Source organism: Condylura cristata, unplaced genomic scaffold (genome assembly GCF_000260355.1).
Source record: "Condylura cristata isolate star-nosed mole 26May11 unplaced genomic scaffold, ConCri1.0 scaffold00015, whole genome shotgun sequence".
NCBI lineage: Eukaryota > Metazoa > Chordata > Mammalia > Eulipotyphla > Talpidae > Condylura > Condylura cristata.
Window position 1 is genome coordinate 10,791,399 of NW_004567116.1, and position 16,188 is coordinate 10,807,586.

At 39.4% G+C, this 16,188-nt stretch overlaps 1 protein-coding gene across 1 annotated transcript in view; it reads right to left on the reverse strand.

Moving 5' to 3' along the window:
- Positions 1-16,188, reverse strand: part of HSD17B12 (hydroxysteroid (17-beta) dehydrogenase 12) — a 130,157-nt gene that overhangs the window by 16,634 nt on the left and 97,335 nt on the right. The window contains exon 7 of the mRNA XM_004682891.2: positions 6,253-6,287. Coding sequence (XP_004682948.1) covers positions 6,253-6,287 — 35 coding nt within the window. The remainder of the gene's footprint in view (positions 1-6,252; positions 6,288-16,188) is intronic.

Sequence of the window (16,188 nt, forward strand, 5' to 3'; positions counted from 1 at the left end):
ATCTGATTCCATTCTGTCTACCATTGTTATCTGCCTGGATTTACTTTCCCCATCCTAATCTTTCAGTACTAAAAAAAAAAAAAAGAACTATTTAGATAATCTTTAGGCAAAGTAAAAGCAATACAGTTCATTGGTATCCTAGTTATTTTGGATAAAAATCTGGAAAATAATCTCGAAAGGTCACCTAGTCCGTCATCTGATTAGAGGTCATATGTCACTTCAACCAGCGAACGGATGAAAGAAAATAAGTTGAATAAGGAGCTAAAACTCATTCATAAAAGCCAGCCCCTCGATTAATATTCGACATACATAAAGAACACACACAATTCAACAAGAAAAATAAATATTCCAATTATAGTAAACACACACACACACACACACACACACACACAAACCAGTCCCTCTACCAGGATGCCGCTGGAAAATGTTGTTCCCAGTTTTGTTTTAAAACCAGAGTCCTTACTACTAATACACACTTTCTCCTAAGCAGTGAAGTCCTTGAAAATTAACAAATGTCATAAAAGGGCTCCGAAGAAAGTTGGAAATACTTAATAAATATATTTAATTACACCATTCTTGTATTTTTCTCTCACAGGGGAAAAAAATTGTCTCTAGAAGCTAGAGAAGACTTTCCTCTTTGAAGTAAAAGATAAAGAAAGTAAGTTGCATAAGGAGCTAAAACTCATTCATTAAAAACTGGTCAATTAATAATGAATATGTAGTCACTTCAGTTTACTTAGATTTGTGAAAGTCCCTTTGATTAAAATGGGCTGAAAACTAGTTTTGTTACAGGAGCTTTTTTTTTTAAACATTTATTTATTTATGCATACAGAACTGGGGTACAGGCATAGTGAGAGGATTCACCAGAGACAGAGTGGGGAGCAGAACAGGCAGATCAGCAAAGTACACTGCTGAGGGGAGAAGCAGACAGGAGAGGTCTGCCGTGCCATGTGGATCACCTCTGGGGCGGGGATCGAACTCATGCTGAGATGGCTTTAGCTTCTTAGTGCTGCGCTTTAACCCATTGTACCACCAGGGAGGGCCCTATAGGAGACTTTTAATAAAGTATTAATTTAAAATATCTTTATCTAGCTGCAGCCATTTCAGTGCGATTTCGATCCCCTGCCCAGAGGTGACCCACACGGTGCAGCAGACTTCTCCTGTTTCTCCCACTGCTCCCCTCAGCAGTGTACTTCATCAGTCTGCCTGTTCTGCTCCAGGCTGTCTCTGGTGAATCCTCTCATAACCCGTACACCTCAGACCTGTACCTCAGTTCTATATGCATAAATAAATCTTTATAAAAAAATATAGATAGATAGATAGGTAGGTAGGTAGGTAGGTAGGTAGGTAGGTAGGTAGGTAGGTAGGTAGATCTTTATCTTTTTAAAGTATTGAAAACGCCCTGTGATTAGATTATGGTGATGGTTGAAGAGCTCTGTGAATTAATTAGAAACCCTTATCGGGTTGCAGAGTTGCATTTTAATCTCCTGTCATATAAGCAGGAACTGTGTGTTCTCACACAGTTAGAGCCGATCTGAACTAGTTGCAGTGAAGGCGATGTTTCTTCTGGAGGCCACCACCACTGCTGGTCGCATCAGTGGGGTCATGTGCTCACGCTAGCGTGTACAAGTTGGCTAGGGCGGTTGTGTATACCCTTGAACAAAATCTCACACCATTTATTTCATCCTTTACAAATGAAATGTAATTTGAAAGTCTTCCAAAATTCTAATGTTACTAAGTCCATTTTAAAAGTCAAATGTTAACCTCACCAAAACAGACTCTTAAAACTTCCCTCTCCAAAGCTATGATTTCGATACAGGATAATTCACTTAAAGATAATAAAAACTTCTCTCCCACTTTCAAAATTAAAAGAGACGGCTAATCAAATATGCCACAATTACACAGGCAGCATCCTTTCATTGTTTACTCCTTGAGGCAGCTGAGATTTTTGGTTCTCAAATATTCTACCCCAATTTAAAATTTCTAGGGGCAGGGTTCGTTTGACTTATCAGTAAGTCAGAACTGGGGAGGGAGGGGGACTTTATTCAAAACATAATATCTGAACTGTAAACTACATCCAAACCAATCCAAGGCACATTGAGTATAAAGCAAGGATACACTGGATATAATAAAAGGAACTGCATTTACAACTGCACTAAAATCACAGTAGAGAAAACACCCCTTATACAAAACTGCTGTTGCCAAGACCCACACATATTTGTCTGTGTTGCAAAAGCCTCCCCCCTCCCCCGCAACCTCCACAACACAACAACACAGCACACAATCCTCTCTCTCCTCTTCAAGGGTATTAATATTCAACTTAGTTTTGTCTGAATCATAAATAACACACGGTATAGCCGAATTAATCCTTGTACTGTACAGGCTACTGTTCTTTATGTAGGGATGGGGATGCATATTTGGGGTTACGAGGCACAAAGGACTCATCTTTAAAATCAACCACTTTGTCTAACTCTAATCCTCCATCTAAGCAGAATTAGTGACGTCAAACCAGTTTCCATGGCACAGCCAGGCTCATGACAACTCTGTTATATCAAGCAGAAGGACAAAATGGGCTGCGCTTAATTGCACACAGAAACAAACATAAAACCCAACCCTGGTTAATCTCTCATTTTCCAGGGACTTGGGGAACAATTCTAAGATTGGAAGGTACATTAAGAATATTTGCTGAAGTTCCATAATGAAGACTCACGTTGCTCATCCTTCAGCACATTTTCAGTTTGTTATGACAAATACCCAAATAAACAAGTCAAGGAATATTTTCTGTGATATAACACTCTTAATTCATCACATTGCTTACTTGCTAACAGCCACAGGATGGTGTCTCAGTGGTGCAAATTATTGAGGATCTACTAGCACTAAAATACTGCAAAAACAGGGCAGAAAACACCATTGCTGATAAGAAAACACCTTTTCACATAAACGTATTTTTTTCCATCTTCTCACCCACATAGAAGAGTCAAACATTAAAATCATTCAACCCTATGAAATTCAGGACCTAGGATTTATAGCTTCTTATTTAAACTATTTCTAGTAGAATTTCCTCAGACCCAAGAAATTCCCAATCACAAGACTCTCCTTAATTGTCAACTGGATTAAAAATTGCCAAGCCTGGACCCTCCCTAGTGGCGCAGCAGGTTAAAGTGCAGCACTTAAAAGCTAAAGCCACTTCAGCATGAGTTTGATCCCCGGCCTGGAGGTGACCCACATGGTGTAGCAGACCTCTCCTGACCAGCCCGCTGCTCCCCTCAGCAGGGCCCTTTGTTGGTGGGCATGTTCTGCTCCCGCTGCTTCTGGTGAATCCTCTCACCACCCCTGCACCTCTGGCCTGTAACCCCAGTTCTGTATGCATAAAAAAAATAAATCTTTAAAACAAAATTGCCAGGCCTATGTTCTTCTATAAATGCCTCACTGCTCTACCAAGCTGCAACAATGCCCTTGTCCACAGCTCTATAAAAATACTACTGACCTAGAGGAAGCAACAGGACTCCTTTGAAATAAGTCACTGATGTCTGCCTCCTCAGGCACCGCGTCACCACCCCCCACTGCAAAGGAGCTGGGAGAAATGCAGAGGCCTAAAAGCTGCTGTCAGAACAGTGACACAGGCTCTGTCCTCATGTGGACAGCTCACTACATAAAGAGTTTGATGGCAGGCAAAGGAAACCGTGTAAAAGAGACTCCATCACCATTCTTCATAATTCCAGCTCTTCCTAGAGAGTACCTCAGGGTGCTTTGGTGGGTCACTCCTTTTTTTCTTAAGCTTAAACACAACATTGAAGTTGATACAGACAGTTCTCTAATAGACTCTCAAGAAGACTGAGAAACATATCAAAACAGAGCTCTATGTCAGAAAAGAATCCCAAAACACAGGGGCCAGGTATATAATTAGAACCAGCAATCTGAACACATTACAGATATTACAAATCCAATACAAATATTGCTTTGTTGAAGAAAGTTTGCAAACATTTACCACATGAAAGAGAATTGCCTGCCCTAAAACACCATAACATGTCATAATTCCACCTTAAGCAATACAGTATGAAAGAGGCTATTTTTAGCTTTTCCATGGTTGTTATAGCAACCACCTCCTGGCTCCAGCTGTACACAATGTTTATAATTCCAGGGAAGTGGAAAGAGCAAGTTTCCTCTATAATGTAATTATGCACTTTCTACTTCTATGGTAATAATACCTTAGTTTGATTATAGGTACTTGTTTAGTGATAGTCAGTTGGCCCCAGGCTATCGTTCTAGAGGGCCTGCAAAATCTCATACATCACAGGTAGAATCAGTGAAAAGGGAAACAACAACAAAGGATTTTTATAAAGGACTCTGTTGTTCCTATGAAAACCAACCACAAGAGATAAGTCACTTGGGAATGGTAAAAAGGGCAGGCTATAGTAAAATCATGTATAACATGTGAGCAAGAAGGCTTTCCGATGATCTGTTGTTAACTTGGAGTTCTCTTTCCTCTTGGGAACCCAGCTAACATTTCCGCCACCCCTTGGAATTAGTGAAACTCATAAATGACTGAGTTCTAGATAACAGAATGTAGGCAGAAGTGGTGAACATTGTTTCCAGCTCTGACCCATGAAAGCGCCTTATAAAATCATCCTTAGTCTCTGCAGGATCCTTAGTCTCTGCAGGATGCAGAGGACTGAGCAAAAAATTACGCCTAGTGAGTGGACATCTCCTCTTCTCTGCAATTTTTTTACATAATGCCTCAGCTTTAACTGATCACTGCAGTTAGGTCTACAGAGATAGGAGCAAAGTTTCTAGCACCTTATGTTTGTAACATTTATTAATTCTGAAACATCGGAACACAACACCTATTGGGGGCTCATTTTTTACCTGTCAAGTGAGGGAACCTTGTTTCAGTGCATGTAAAGTACTGAAAACCTATGACTCAGAATCCAAGTAGGGTTTGCTAGATGACTTCACAACCATGATCTTCTGATATCATTTCACCAGCACACACAACTTCCTCCTACAATACCTCTGTGGTTTAGAACTGTTTCCTTTTATTGGGTGGCCTTTACTACCCTGCATTAAGCATAGGTCACTTGCAGATGTCAAAACTAGGGGTAAGATGGCGTCCTATTTTTATCCCTCCGAGCTGTTCTGCTATGACTGACTGACCACCAGGGGCCCAATCTCACAGTCAACCAACAAAAAAGCAGCCTGAAGGTCTTAAAGGGAATTTTTACTAAAGGGAGACAACATAAAAAATATGCAAGATCACATAAAAACAGAGTCTTGCTAAGATAGTTTCTCAATGGACACAGCAGGTGCTAAGCAAATCGGATTCCTAACTTTAGTTTTCTCCTTCCACTAACACCTGCTGATATGCATTAGCTATAATCCCTGCCTGAAGTTGGTCACAGAAGTTTCTCTATGAAGTGGGACCGTTGGCCCTTGGGTCTGCCCTTCCCAAAGCTGCGATTCCTTCAGAACTCTTCCAAACCCACAGCTCTTTTGCAGAGGGTGACCGTGGAGCCCTAAATGTAGTGAATGATCAAGCTAGCTCAAGATGCAAGCCCAGCTCTTTTCAGCAGTTGTTCTTTGAAGACCTAGACATCATTCAGGCTTTTCCAAGGAAACAACAAAGCTTCATTACAATTTTAAACTTCACACTATTTCTAATTTAAGAATTCAATCAATCAATCCTCTATCAAAATAAGACACCCAGCATAGCCTAATGGACCCCGATCAAATGGGAACACAGATGGAGCTAGGGAAACAGCCCTTTGCCCAAAGGGCAGATCTGATGCTGCAAAAATCACATTATAACATGCCTAAGTTCTTCACACCCCCCTTTTCCCAGTAAGAACTGAAGAACCAGAGATGGGGTTTTGTTTCACAAAACTCCACTGGTTTTGGCTCTGAGTGTGTACAGCCTTAAGAAGGTCTTCCCGGGAATATCCCAGGAACTCTATCCACCCCCTCAGAATAGCAGGCAATTGAGTTAGTGATGGTGACTCAGGCAGACTTTTTAATCCTGATCTAAAGGAACCACCACAACGCTGGAGAGGGAAATAAAAAGGGAATCAAGTGGAAAAGGCCTCCACTGGATGACTCATGTGCTACCGTGTGACTCGCCAGGCACACCTTACTCTGTCACTAAGACATGGAGGACAGGTTCATTAGTCACTTTAATGAATTTTTCAAAGAAAGGATTCTCCCTATAAATAATCATGAGCTCTGTCTCTCTAGTGTTGTGTGTGAGCTGTGACTCACCTTTCTACCATGCCCGGCAGCACCAAGCTTGTCATCTGCAAGAGAGAAAAACAAAACATTCGTGACGGCTGAGAAGGTAGGTACAGATCAAGAGCAAAGGGAACCCACCCCCACAAAAAAGAGGGGAATCAGGAAGCCACTGCCACTTCTACAGACAGCAGCTTATTTGATGCACTTATAAAGTGGCTGTGTCGAGAGTGCATGTAAAGGAAATTATTGGAGGTAACCCTGGGAGCTCTTGAGTGAACTGGAGCACATAGACCTTCAAATAATTCAGGATTTATTTTGAAATCAATGGCTTCCAAAATGTATGCGCAGAAAAGGACATAGTTATCAAAAGAAATAACTGGCACCAAAAGATTACATGAAGTGTTCTAATACCAAGAAATCAAATGATCTTTTCTGATCAAAAAAAAAGGCTATAGAAAAATGCTACGGGCCCTCCCTGGAGGTGCAGGAGGTTAAAGCCCAGCACTGCAAGCTAGCAGCAGCCACTTCAGTACAAGTTCGATCCCCTGCCCCAGAGGTGACCCACATGGTGCAGCAGACATCTCCTGTCTCACCTGCTATTCCCCTCAGCAGTATGTTTCAGCTGATCTGCCTGTTCTGCTCCCCACTCTCTCTGGTGAATCCTTTCACCCACTGTACCTCTAACCTGCACCCCAACTCTGTATGCATAAATAAATCTTAAAAAAAATGCTATCTAGTTATCTAGTGACATGTTGGCAGACAGTATGTGTCTCTTCACAAACTCATTTCTCTTGTTGGTCTAGCAAGCTGGGGAAAAACTAATCCTTAAAGAAAACTAACGGTTTTCTGCAATCTCCAACAATGAAAGATGAAAAACAACACTTGCATGTTTAAATCACTTCAAAATTGTAGACTAAATATACATAGCATGATGAAAGACACAACTTTTCAACTGCTTTAAGATACTATTAACTATGAAAAAAAGTTAAGACATCCTCTAGCCCACAACCTAGTTAAATATCAAGGTTACAATATGCTATCATCAAGCGTCTTAGACACAAGAGTTGTTTTGTTACACAAAAGTCTGCATGCGTGCTATACAGGAGTTTTAAGCCTTCTATGAGGAATAATACTATGACAACTAAAATAGTACTCTGAATGGCTACAAGATTTTTCTCCCTAGAAATATTGCAAGAAAATACATCCTGACTTTACTGAGGAAACACCCAGCATGTGGTACTCCCAACCCAAATGTCCAGCCTACAGCAGTTACATTTAACAACAAGGAGAGTTCAAATTGATACTGTGTTATAAAAGATATTCTGACACACTACCAACTTAAAACCACCCCAAGGGCCCTCAGAGTCTGTGGGAATCATTTCCACAGAAGTGGATTTGGTCCCATCTTCTGGCCCAAATGAAAGGAAACACAGGAAAGAGCGTGGCCTGCTGCACCCCATACCTGCCCTCTTCATATATACAGGCCTATGTTTTCATATTAAACTCATCTTCCTGGAATAATGCTGTTTCCTAACATTCATTCCACCCTTAATACACAACTGAGTTTTCAGTTGTATACAGCCTCTTTTCCACCCTCACTGATACCTCATGCAACTATATTTTCTACAATTCTTTCATAGGCATGTGGGCCGATAACTAAGTTTTATAATGAGATGTGGAATGAATACCTGTATTTCTTAGACATGCTCTAAAAAGAGGGGGGGAAATGCACCTCTTCCTCTGTACCTTTTCTCTTCTTGATGGCTGATGAGGATATGATGGAGGGAGCTGAAACAGTTACCTTAGCCCTCAGGATGAAAGCCATGTCTAGTGATGGCGCAGCAATGAGATAAAAAGAGGCAGGATGCCTACAATGATGCCAAATCTTGATCACCTGTCCAGATTTTTATCTGAGAAAGAAACTTCTGTTTGGTTTAAGTCACTCTACATCTCTGCTACAGCAGCCAAACCAGTATGCAAATTGATATAACACTTGTATCAAACCGGTCAATCAATGCCAACATTGTTAAGGCTTAAAAGAGAAAATAATTCCCAAAGTAAACTCAATCAGCAATCGTGACGAAAATGTAAATAGCCTCAATATTTTACAGTTTTTAAAACACACTCCTATTTCTTCTCTTTTCGAGGTTTGCTTGACCCAATTCAGAAAATGCCCTTTGGGCTTCAAACTAAATCAGAGAAAAGGCTGATTTCTGAGTTTTATCATTTCAACAGCATTCTCTCTCCTCAGGTTAAATAACAACTCTTCCAGTGCAATTACAAGATTTATCTTTTCATAGGCGCACAAGAGATAACTACCCAACTAACTACAAGGCGGGTGTAGTACACAGTTAGGTGAAATCCCGAATCAGGTCATGTTCAAGTCTGAATCCCAGCCTCTTCCAGTTACTAGTGGTCTGACCTTGAGTTCACTTCTTATCCTCCTCCGGAGTGCTTATGTATTAAGCGGGGACGGCATCTGCATTACAGATGATTATATCCCAAATCTCAAATGAGGCAAAGCGCGTGGCGGGCTTAGTTGGCGCAGGTCACAGAGGGAGCCCTCCTGGGACTGCCAGCAAGCACTACTCTTTAGGACCCAGCAGCACGGAGTATCTAGGCTCCTTCACGAATGCTGTGCTCTAGACAGTCTAGAGCCAAAAACACTGGCGCATCTTGAGGTCACTTAGTTCAGTTTATCACAGAGATGATCCCCAACAGCTGCGTCAATATTTTCATATACCTCAATTAGGATCTCCTTGGGCTAAAGCAATTGTTCTATAATGGGAGTAGCACTGACTGCACAACTCTGTAAATTTGCTAAAAACCAGTGAATTGCACTTAAATGGATTTAATTTAAATATGGTATATAAATTGTTTCTCAACAAAACTTTTTTAAACTCATAATAATAATTATTAGAATAAGAGCTAAAGAACTACAGTCACAAAATCCACTTATTTTATCAAATCCAGGAGAGAAAGGAACTCTCAATATGCTCTATACATGTCAACTCATGGCCCAGAGCAACATGGAGCAATAAGGAGACTTTCTCCCGTGCAGTAAAAGCCATATTATCTACGCAAACCTAGGCTGGGTGGTGGGAACTCACACTCTTAGCAGGAGATCAGATACAGAATGCTATGGATGGACGAACATCCCCAAGCACAGGTATGATGTTTAGACATCAGAGGCTAAAGAGTCAAGTAGATATCTCAAGCGTCAAGTAGAGATGTGTTTCAGTTAAGTTCTGAAAGAATAAATAATAGTTCACAAGGCAGAAAAAAATCTGACAGAAGGAACAGAATGAAATAAGGAGAAAGGGCTGTAGGAAACTCTAGTGGATGCTACAGAGCTGAGGCATTTAAAAACATCTTGTTGAATGAAGCATGTAAAGAAGTAAAAAGCACAGCTTCCTGCTATTTACGCCATGCAGTTTGTATGTCACACTGCATCACACTAGCACAAACATGTGCGTTAGGCCTACTGGCAGTTGGGAACGATTTTATTGTGAGGATAGATTAATATGCATTTTTAGCGTATTAATCTAAAAAGGTATGAAAACCTTTTTATTTAGCACATTTCATCAGGGGACCACACTGCTTAGCTAATGTACTATAAAGAGGTCCGAGAGCATTTTGTGAAGAGAAGCTGTTATTTAGTTCCCCTAAAGTCCTGAGATCACCAGAAACAAAATAAGGAAGAAGACTACTAGTAAAATGTCCTTATCCAGAAGTAGGGTGTGTATGTGCACGCACATGCCTGTGTAAGAAGAAAATGAGCCTGGGCAACTGCAAAGGAAATACCGGAGCTCACAGGGAAAGTGGCTAAACTTTTCAACACACCAAGAGCGGAGGGGTGGGGTTTGTAGACCGTTCCAATCTGAAGGACCACCAGGAAAATCCACTAAGTGTGCAGATGAGGTCTTTTATTCTGACCAGAGGTCTTTGTATCATTTATACATTAATAATTCATGGTCCAGTTTTCAAGCTCACTTCAGATATTTTCCCCCAAAACCTAAATTTATGCATTTAGAGTCACTAAGAAATATCAATTTAAGCTGGAATATTGAGGAAATAGAAGCATATATTAGAGCTTTTTTTTCTCCTTATACCACGTGCATATCTTCTTTCTGAATGGCAAAAACTATCCAGAATATAGAGATAAAATAAAATCGATTGACATAAAAATCACAACTACAAAATTACCTCAATAGCATGTTAAACAATAAAATGTTTTCTTGATGATCTTCAATGTATTGACATGTTCAAAGTATATTCCCCCTTCCTCAGTTTTACTGAGACATAATCAACACATAACTTTATATTTGAAGGCAGACAACATAATGATTTGAAATATGTGTAGATCATGAAATGATCACCACACTAAGGTTAATTAACATAAAAATATGGAATGCTTCATGAATTGGTTAGCTATCTTTACACTGGCCATGTGTATTTTAGTATATATGCTACTAAGGCGAGCACCAAGATATATTCGTTAACCATATAAATTAAACAAAGAATTTTAATAACTAAAAACAAAGGCAGAAGCAACATTCGCAATGCATACATATTACAGAGCCAGAAAAGACTTGCTGAATACGCTACGATCAAATGACCCCTCAGAAAGACATAATTTTTTCATGGAAAGTTCAATTCTTTTTGCATTACTCATTGGCGTTTTCTTTTAAGATTCCGGCTCAAATTATTTCCCCTTGCCATGAAAATGGAACAACTTTTTTGATCTGTCAAATAACAACATTTTTGAAAAGGCTGAGAAAAGTTAACCTGAAATCTATATTTTTATAAATTATTTTCATTTATACTTAAATTTGAAGGCATGATAAATTTAACCTCAGGCAGACAACATTGTTTCAGAATGTATATGCAAATAATTCTTAATATCCTGGAATGTATATGCAAATAATTCTTAATATCCTATGCTTAAGCAGAGACTTTACTGGATACACTATCATTATAAATTCTTTTTAATACTGAGTTTTACACGTAAAACATTTTAACTAAGCTATTCATGGTCTTATTTTATATAAATGAACTGGTATCTTATTATATCTTTTTATACCATATTCTGAGCATTTCTGTAAAATCTCCCTATCTTAACTCCATTTCATAGTTCACAAGCTGTTTCTGGAGTTAACTCTATATACTAACTTGAGACTATCTGCAGGTGATAACTGCTGTACCAGGAAATCTTTTGTTCCTCTTAAGATACTGATAAAATGAGATCATCATCATCATTTGTAATGTTCAGTGGTTAAGAACAATTAGAAAAATAATAGTAAGCATGACTTCTATGTTTGCTTTCCTTTATGGCGGGGTTGTTTCCAAAAGTAAACAACCAGTGATTTGTAGCAAACAGTTCTAAATTAATCCTTTGCGGAAGAGGAGAGATATTACTACCTCTAAGTTAAGAATATTTCAAATTCATGCAGAAAAAAAACTAATGTTTCTTATTTATAATGGTAAACTTTTCAGTGACAGTTTCATTGATCCTCACCACAAAATAGAGTTCTAGAAGCCTAAAAATCAAAGGGAGCAAAAGATCAAAAAATCTTCTCTTGCACAGAGATATCACATCACTTTGTATGCAAGCTGGTGGTCATAGAGCGTATAAATGTTAAAGAACGTTTTATCAATGATGCTCAACCAAAACTAGCTTTAGGAACACCAAAGATTCAATTTCAAGTGTAAAATATTTACTGGCAATTATTGCCACAGCTATATATATTCTGGTTAGAAAAAAAAATACGAGACCAATTTAGTTGATAAAAAACAAAACCAGTATTATTACCTCCTTATTATTAAATCCTTATCCTTGTTTGGGAGGGAAAACTAAACAAAAAATGCATTGACTGACTGAGATAAATCACTGAGAATGTTAAATCAAGGCAACTATACATCAAGGACATTCTGCAGGGAAGGTGGGGGGGGATCAAACAGGGGAGGGCAGAGTGCAAGGGTGATGGTACCTAGGGAGCAGCACCAAGAGGAGGAAGCAAATGTTCTATAAAATGAGCAATGGTGTAAAATACATATAAATAAATGTTAAAATAATGAAATAAACATTAAAAAAGAAAATGTTAAATTAAAATGTTATAGGCTAGGAACATCCTGTAAAACATGTGGCTGGGTTAGGAGTGACTTATTTTTTTCCCTAGTGTTCTAAATACTTCCCAGGTGCTTATCTTGCACTGTTTTTATATCAGGAAAGTCCTATAATTAATCTTATTTCTTAAAGAAATTAACGTGATGTCTTCTTCATATTTACTTCTTTTAATTCTGTAGCAGCAGTAATCCAATCTGAAGAAGGAACTTTTTTTAATACTCAAAAACCAATCTAGTTGAGTATAAAAACTGGTAACAAGCTACCTATACCAATTATGCAAATTACTTTACAAGTGAGTAATTTATTTTAATTTTTCAATAAAATAATTTATTTTTACAAGCAAATTATTTTTATATCATGTAACCAACCTCATTTGGTCATTCTGGGATGGAGAACAGTACACCAAAAAACATGATTGTATAATGCTCAAAAAGATAACCAAAACCCCAAATGACATGATTAAAATTCAAAATAACTCAGTTAAATAAGACACAAAAGAAGTCACCTGTAACTCCTTATGTATAAGTAGAAAATAAAGTCTAACAACTTGCCCTAGAATCTGGGCCCTAGAATCTGGGCCAAGTCCAAGAATCCAGGATAGTTAATAAATAGGACGCCTCAAATAGCCACTGTGTTCACTTCTGCCCTGCCTGCTACCCAGAGAAACTTGCTTGGAGTAAACAGGATTGGAATTCAAGCCACTGAAAAATGAACTCCTATAGATCAGAAAGAAAGAGATGCAAACACTTTAAACATGGTTTCAATTGGACTCATTAACGTAACTTAAAAAATCATAGGATAATGTGTGAGAAGAGTTTCACAAACAATAGCACTGTTTGGGGGAAAGTCAGATGTGGTTCCCCTAAAATGACAGCGCTCCTTTCTGGTGAACTGAGTAATTTAAGCTTGGTGGTACTGAGAACACAACTTAATTGGAAATTCTTAGAATCTCACCTGTATGACTGCACAGGGGGTAAAAAGCTTAATTAGATAAAGTTTTTAAAGTGCATTAAGATCTCTGAATACTATTTGATTTTCCTCTTTATGAATGTCCACATCTTTATGGAACTAGAGAGCTCTCTTTGCCTTCCCCTGGCACACATTACTCAACTTGAAACTTAACCCCAACGTTAACAACATCATAACAATGTTTTATCTACTGTAATAAACTCCAGTTTGACCTAAGATAAAAGAATTTAACAAAAGAAAATGAATGCCAATTAATAGTGATGAATCTATAGCCATCACTAAACTATAAAGACAAAAAACATACACCACCAAAAACTGAATTTTCCAAGTTTAGCATACTATAATATGCTAGGAGTTCCCATTGCTTTAGTTTTCCCAAAATAAGCTCATCTTTGAGAAAGTGACAGATTTTAGAAGAAAGAAAAAAACTATTCCCTGAAGTTTGCAAAGAGTTTTGCATTTTCCCTCCAGAAATGGCATTTTTCCTAAACACCAGCTTTAGTTTGGGCTGGAAAGAATCTCAGAAGCCATCTACAGCTACTTCCTCATTTGTTGAAGAAGAAAACCACTGAAGAATGGGTGTTACCCAGCTTGGCAAGCCCATATTTTTGTGGGTAGGCCTGAAGCAGCCCATTACTATGAGACCCTAAGGGGTAAATGAACCCAATAATTTGGAAATTTTTAGGCACGATAGCTGTTTTCAAAATGGACTAAAAGACAGTAACGTGGAATTGTCCTCACATAGAAAAGCCCTGGGTGCGGTCCTACTCTCCTTTATTAATTCCTGAGACTGTTAACTTTAATTCTTGGAGCAGACACCTTGAATTCGAGGAGCAGGAAGCAATAAATTCTCAGCATAATCCCTAAATTAAATACAATTAGATTCCTGAACAGTGATTGTACTCACAGCTCTCCAAATTAATAGAGGGCTCCCCCTACTGGTACAGTGTCATACGTCAGAAGCAAATTCCCGCGTGTCTGTCCATCCAAACGTTTATTATCTATGCTCTGGGCAGGGCATAAGAGTATTACGCACTTCTAGCTGAATGACATACAACAGATACACAATGGTATTAAGAGGGAATAAATAAACTTTCTAAAGCAAGCACTGGATCCCTATATCCATCATAGGATGATGGAAGACATTTAGTCAAAAGTCATTCTAATCTTTCAACTCTACCAAACTTATTCAGTTTGGGTAGATTAAATACTTGGAGTTAACACAACAGGGGAATGCAAAGTCAAATGCCCAAAAATGAGAGTAGTAAGTCAGACAATAGGGATTAGTGGGGGAGCGGAGTTGTCTGAGGACTGCAGTCATAGCTAGTAAGCATCTCAGGTGCGGCTCAACTCCCGCCACTTGCTGCTGTACAGCAGTTCAGGTACTCAATTTTCAGCTGTTTCCCAAGGAATGCTAAGACATGTAGGTGTAAACTATCCCAACTTTGAACACATGGCTTAAGCCAGCCAAAATGTGTTGGTAAGGTGTGCCCTGTTGAAACTGGATCTGTGTTTACCTGCTTCAGCAAATGGGTGACTTCTACACCCAGGATCCTCCAATGATGCCAAATAACAGGACAACAATTTCACTTGCAAATGCTTTCAGTGTTCAGAGATAGAAACCCCTCCAGGCATAAAAGCAGAACTATTTTAGAAGAGTGTTCCGATACCTGGAGATTTAATTATCTTTAAACTCTGCCATTTCTGGTTGGAAGCTCATTACCTTAGATTGTGGCATCTGAAATCACAAGCAAAAAGCCCTCACCTGTCAAACATTCTTCAGGTTTAAGGCCACCCTGCCTGCCATACTGCTACCTATCTGGAATTTCCACACCCCTTCTCTTCTCTTCTTAGTGCTTACCTGCTCTTCAGGGAACAAGGACACAATTAAACTTAAGCCTGAAGGATTTGGGGGTAACATCGGAAGAGCAGGAGACCTGCTTCTACCCACCCCTCCCAGGCTTGCCACAAGCTAACAGTCTTGTGTTGAGTAAAGGGGAAGCCAGCTCAGCAAGTCATTGGGAGGGAACGAGGAATAATCCTAAATTACCAGCTAACACGAAAAGTTACATCATCAGATGGCACCGGAGAGAAAGTGGCCTGGGAAAGCTAAACTGGACTCTTAAGATTAAACAGCAAAACCACTCTGATAACTATTTCTTCCCCATTATTCATCTGGAGTGTTTACCACTACTTCATCTGATGGTGATGACCTACAATTTCTCTGCTCTGTATATTTCACTTCTATTATTCCTCTACTGGAATGTGGGCCTAGGGGCTTGTTTTTTTTTTTTTTATAACTATCTGACCTACCGGTACAGAGAGGAACACACAGATCAAGCAATAATCCTCAATCTGAAAAAACAGAGAGCGAGGCCACATTCAAGGATGTGGTGTAGCAGAGGACTTGTGGTAAGATGCTGGGTCTGGACACTCCCTGTGATTAAGTGATTAAGTCGCAGTACTATGAGGCTATCGGCTGCCACTACAACATGAGTTTGATCTCCAGCTGGGGAGCTGACCCACATGGCGCAGCAGACCTCTCCTGTCTCACCCACTGCTCCCCTCAGCAGTGCATTGCAGTCAATCCACCTGTTCGGCTCCCCACTCTGTCACTGGTGAATCCTCTCACCTCCCCTGCCCTGCACCTCTGGCCTGTATGGCCTGTTCTTGTATGCATAAATAAGTAAGTGTTTTTTTAAAATATGCTGAGCCCTTCCCTACAACTGTATCCCATGAAGGGGCAAAGCCCAAAGTCACCAAGGCAACAGGCTATCTCCACGCCTTCCTGGCATGCTTTGCAGCCAGTCACCTCCTATTTCATGTGGTTCCTTGAGAAGAAAAACTGCTTAAGAAGAACAAGGCTCAGA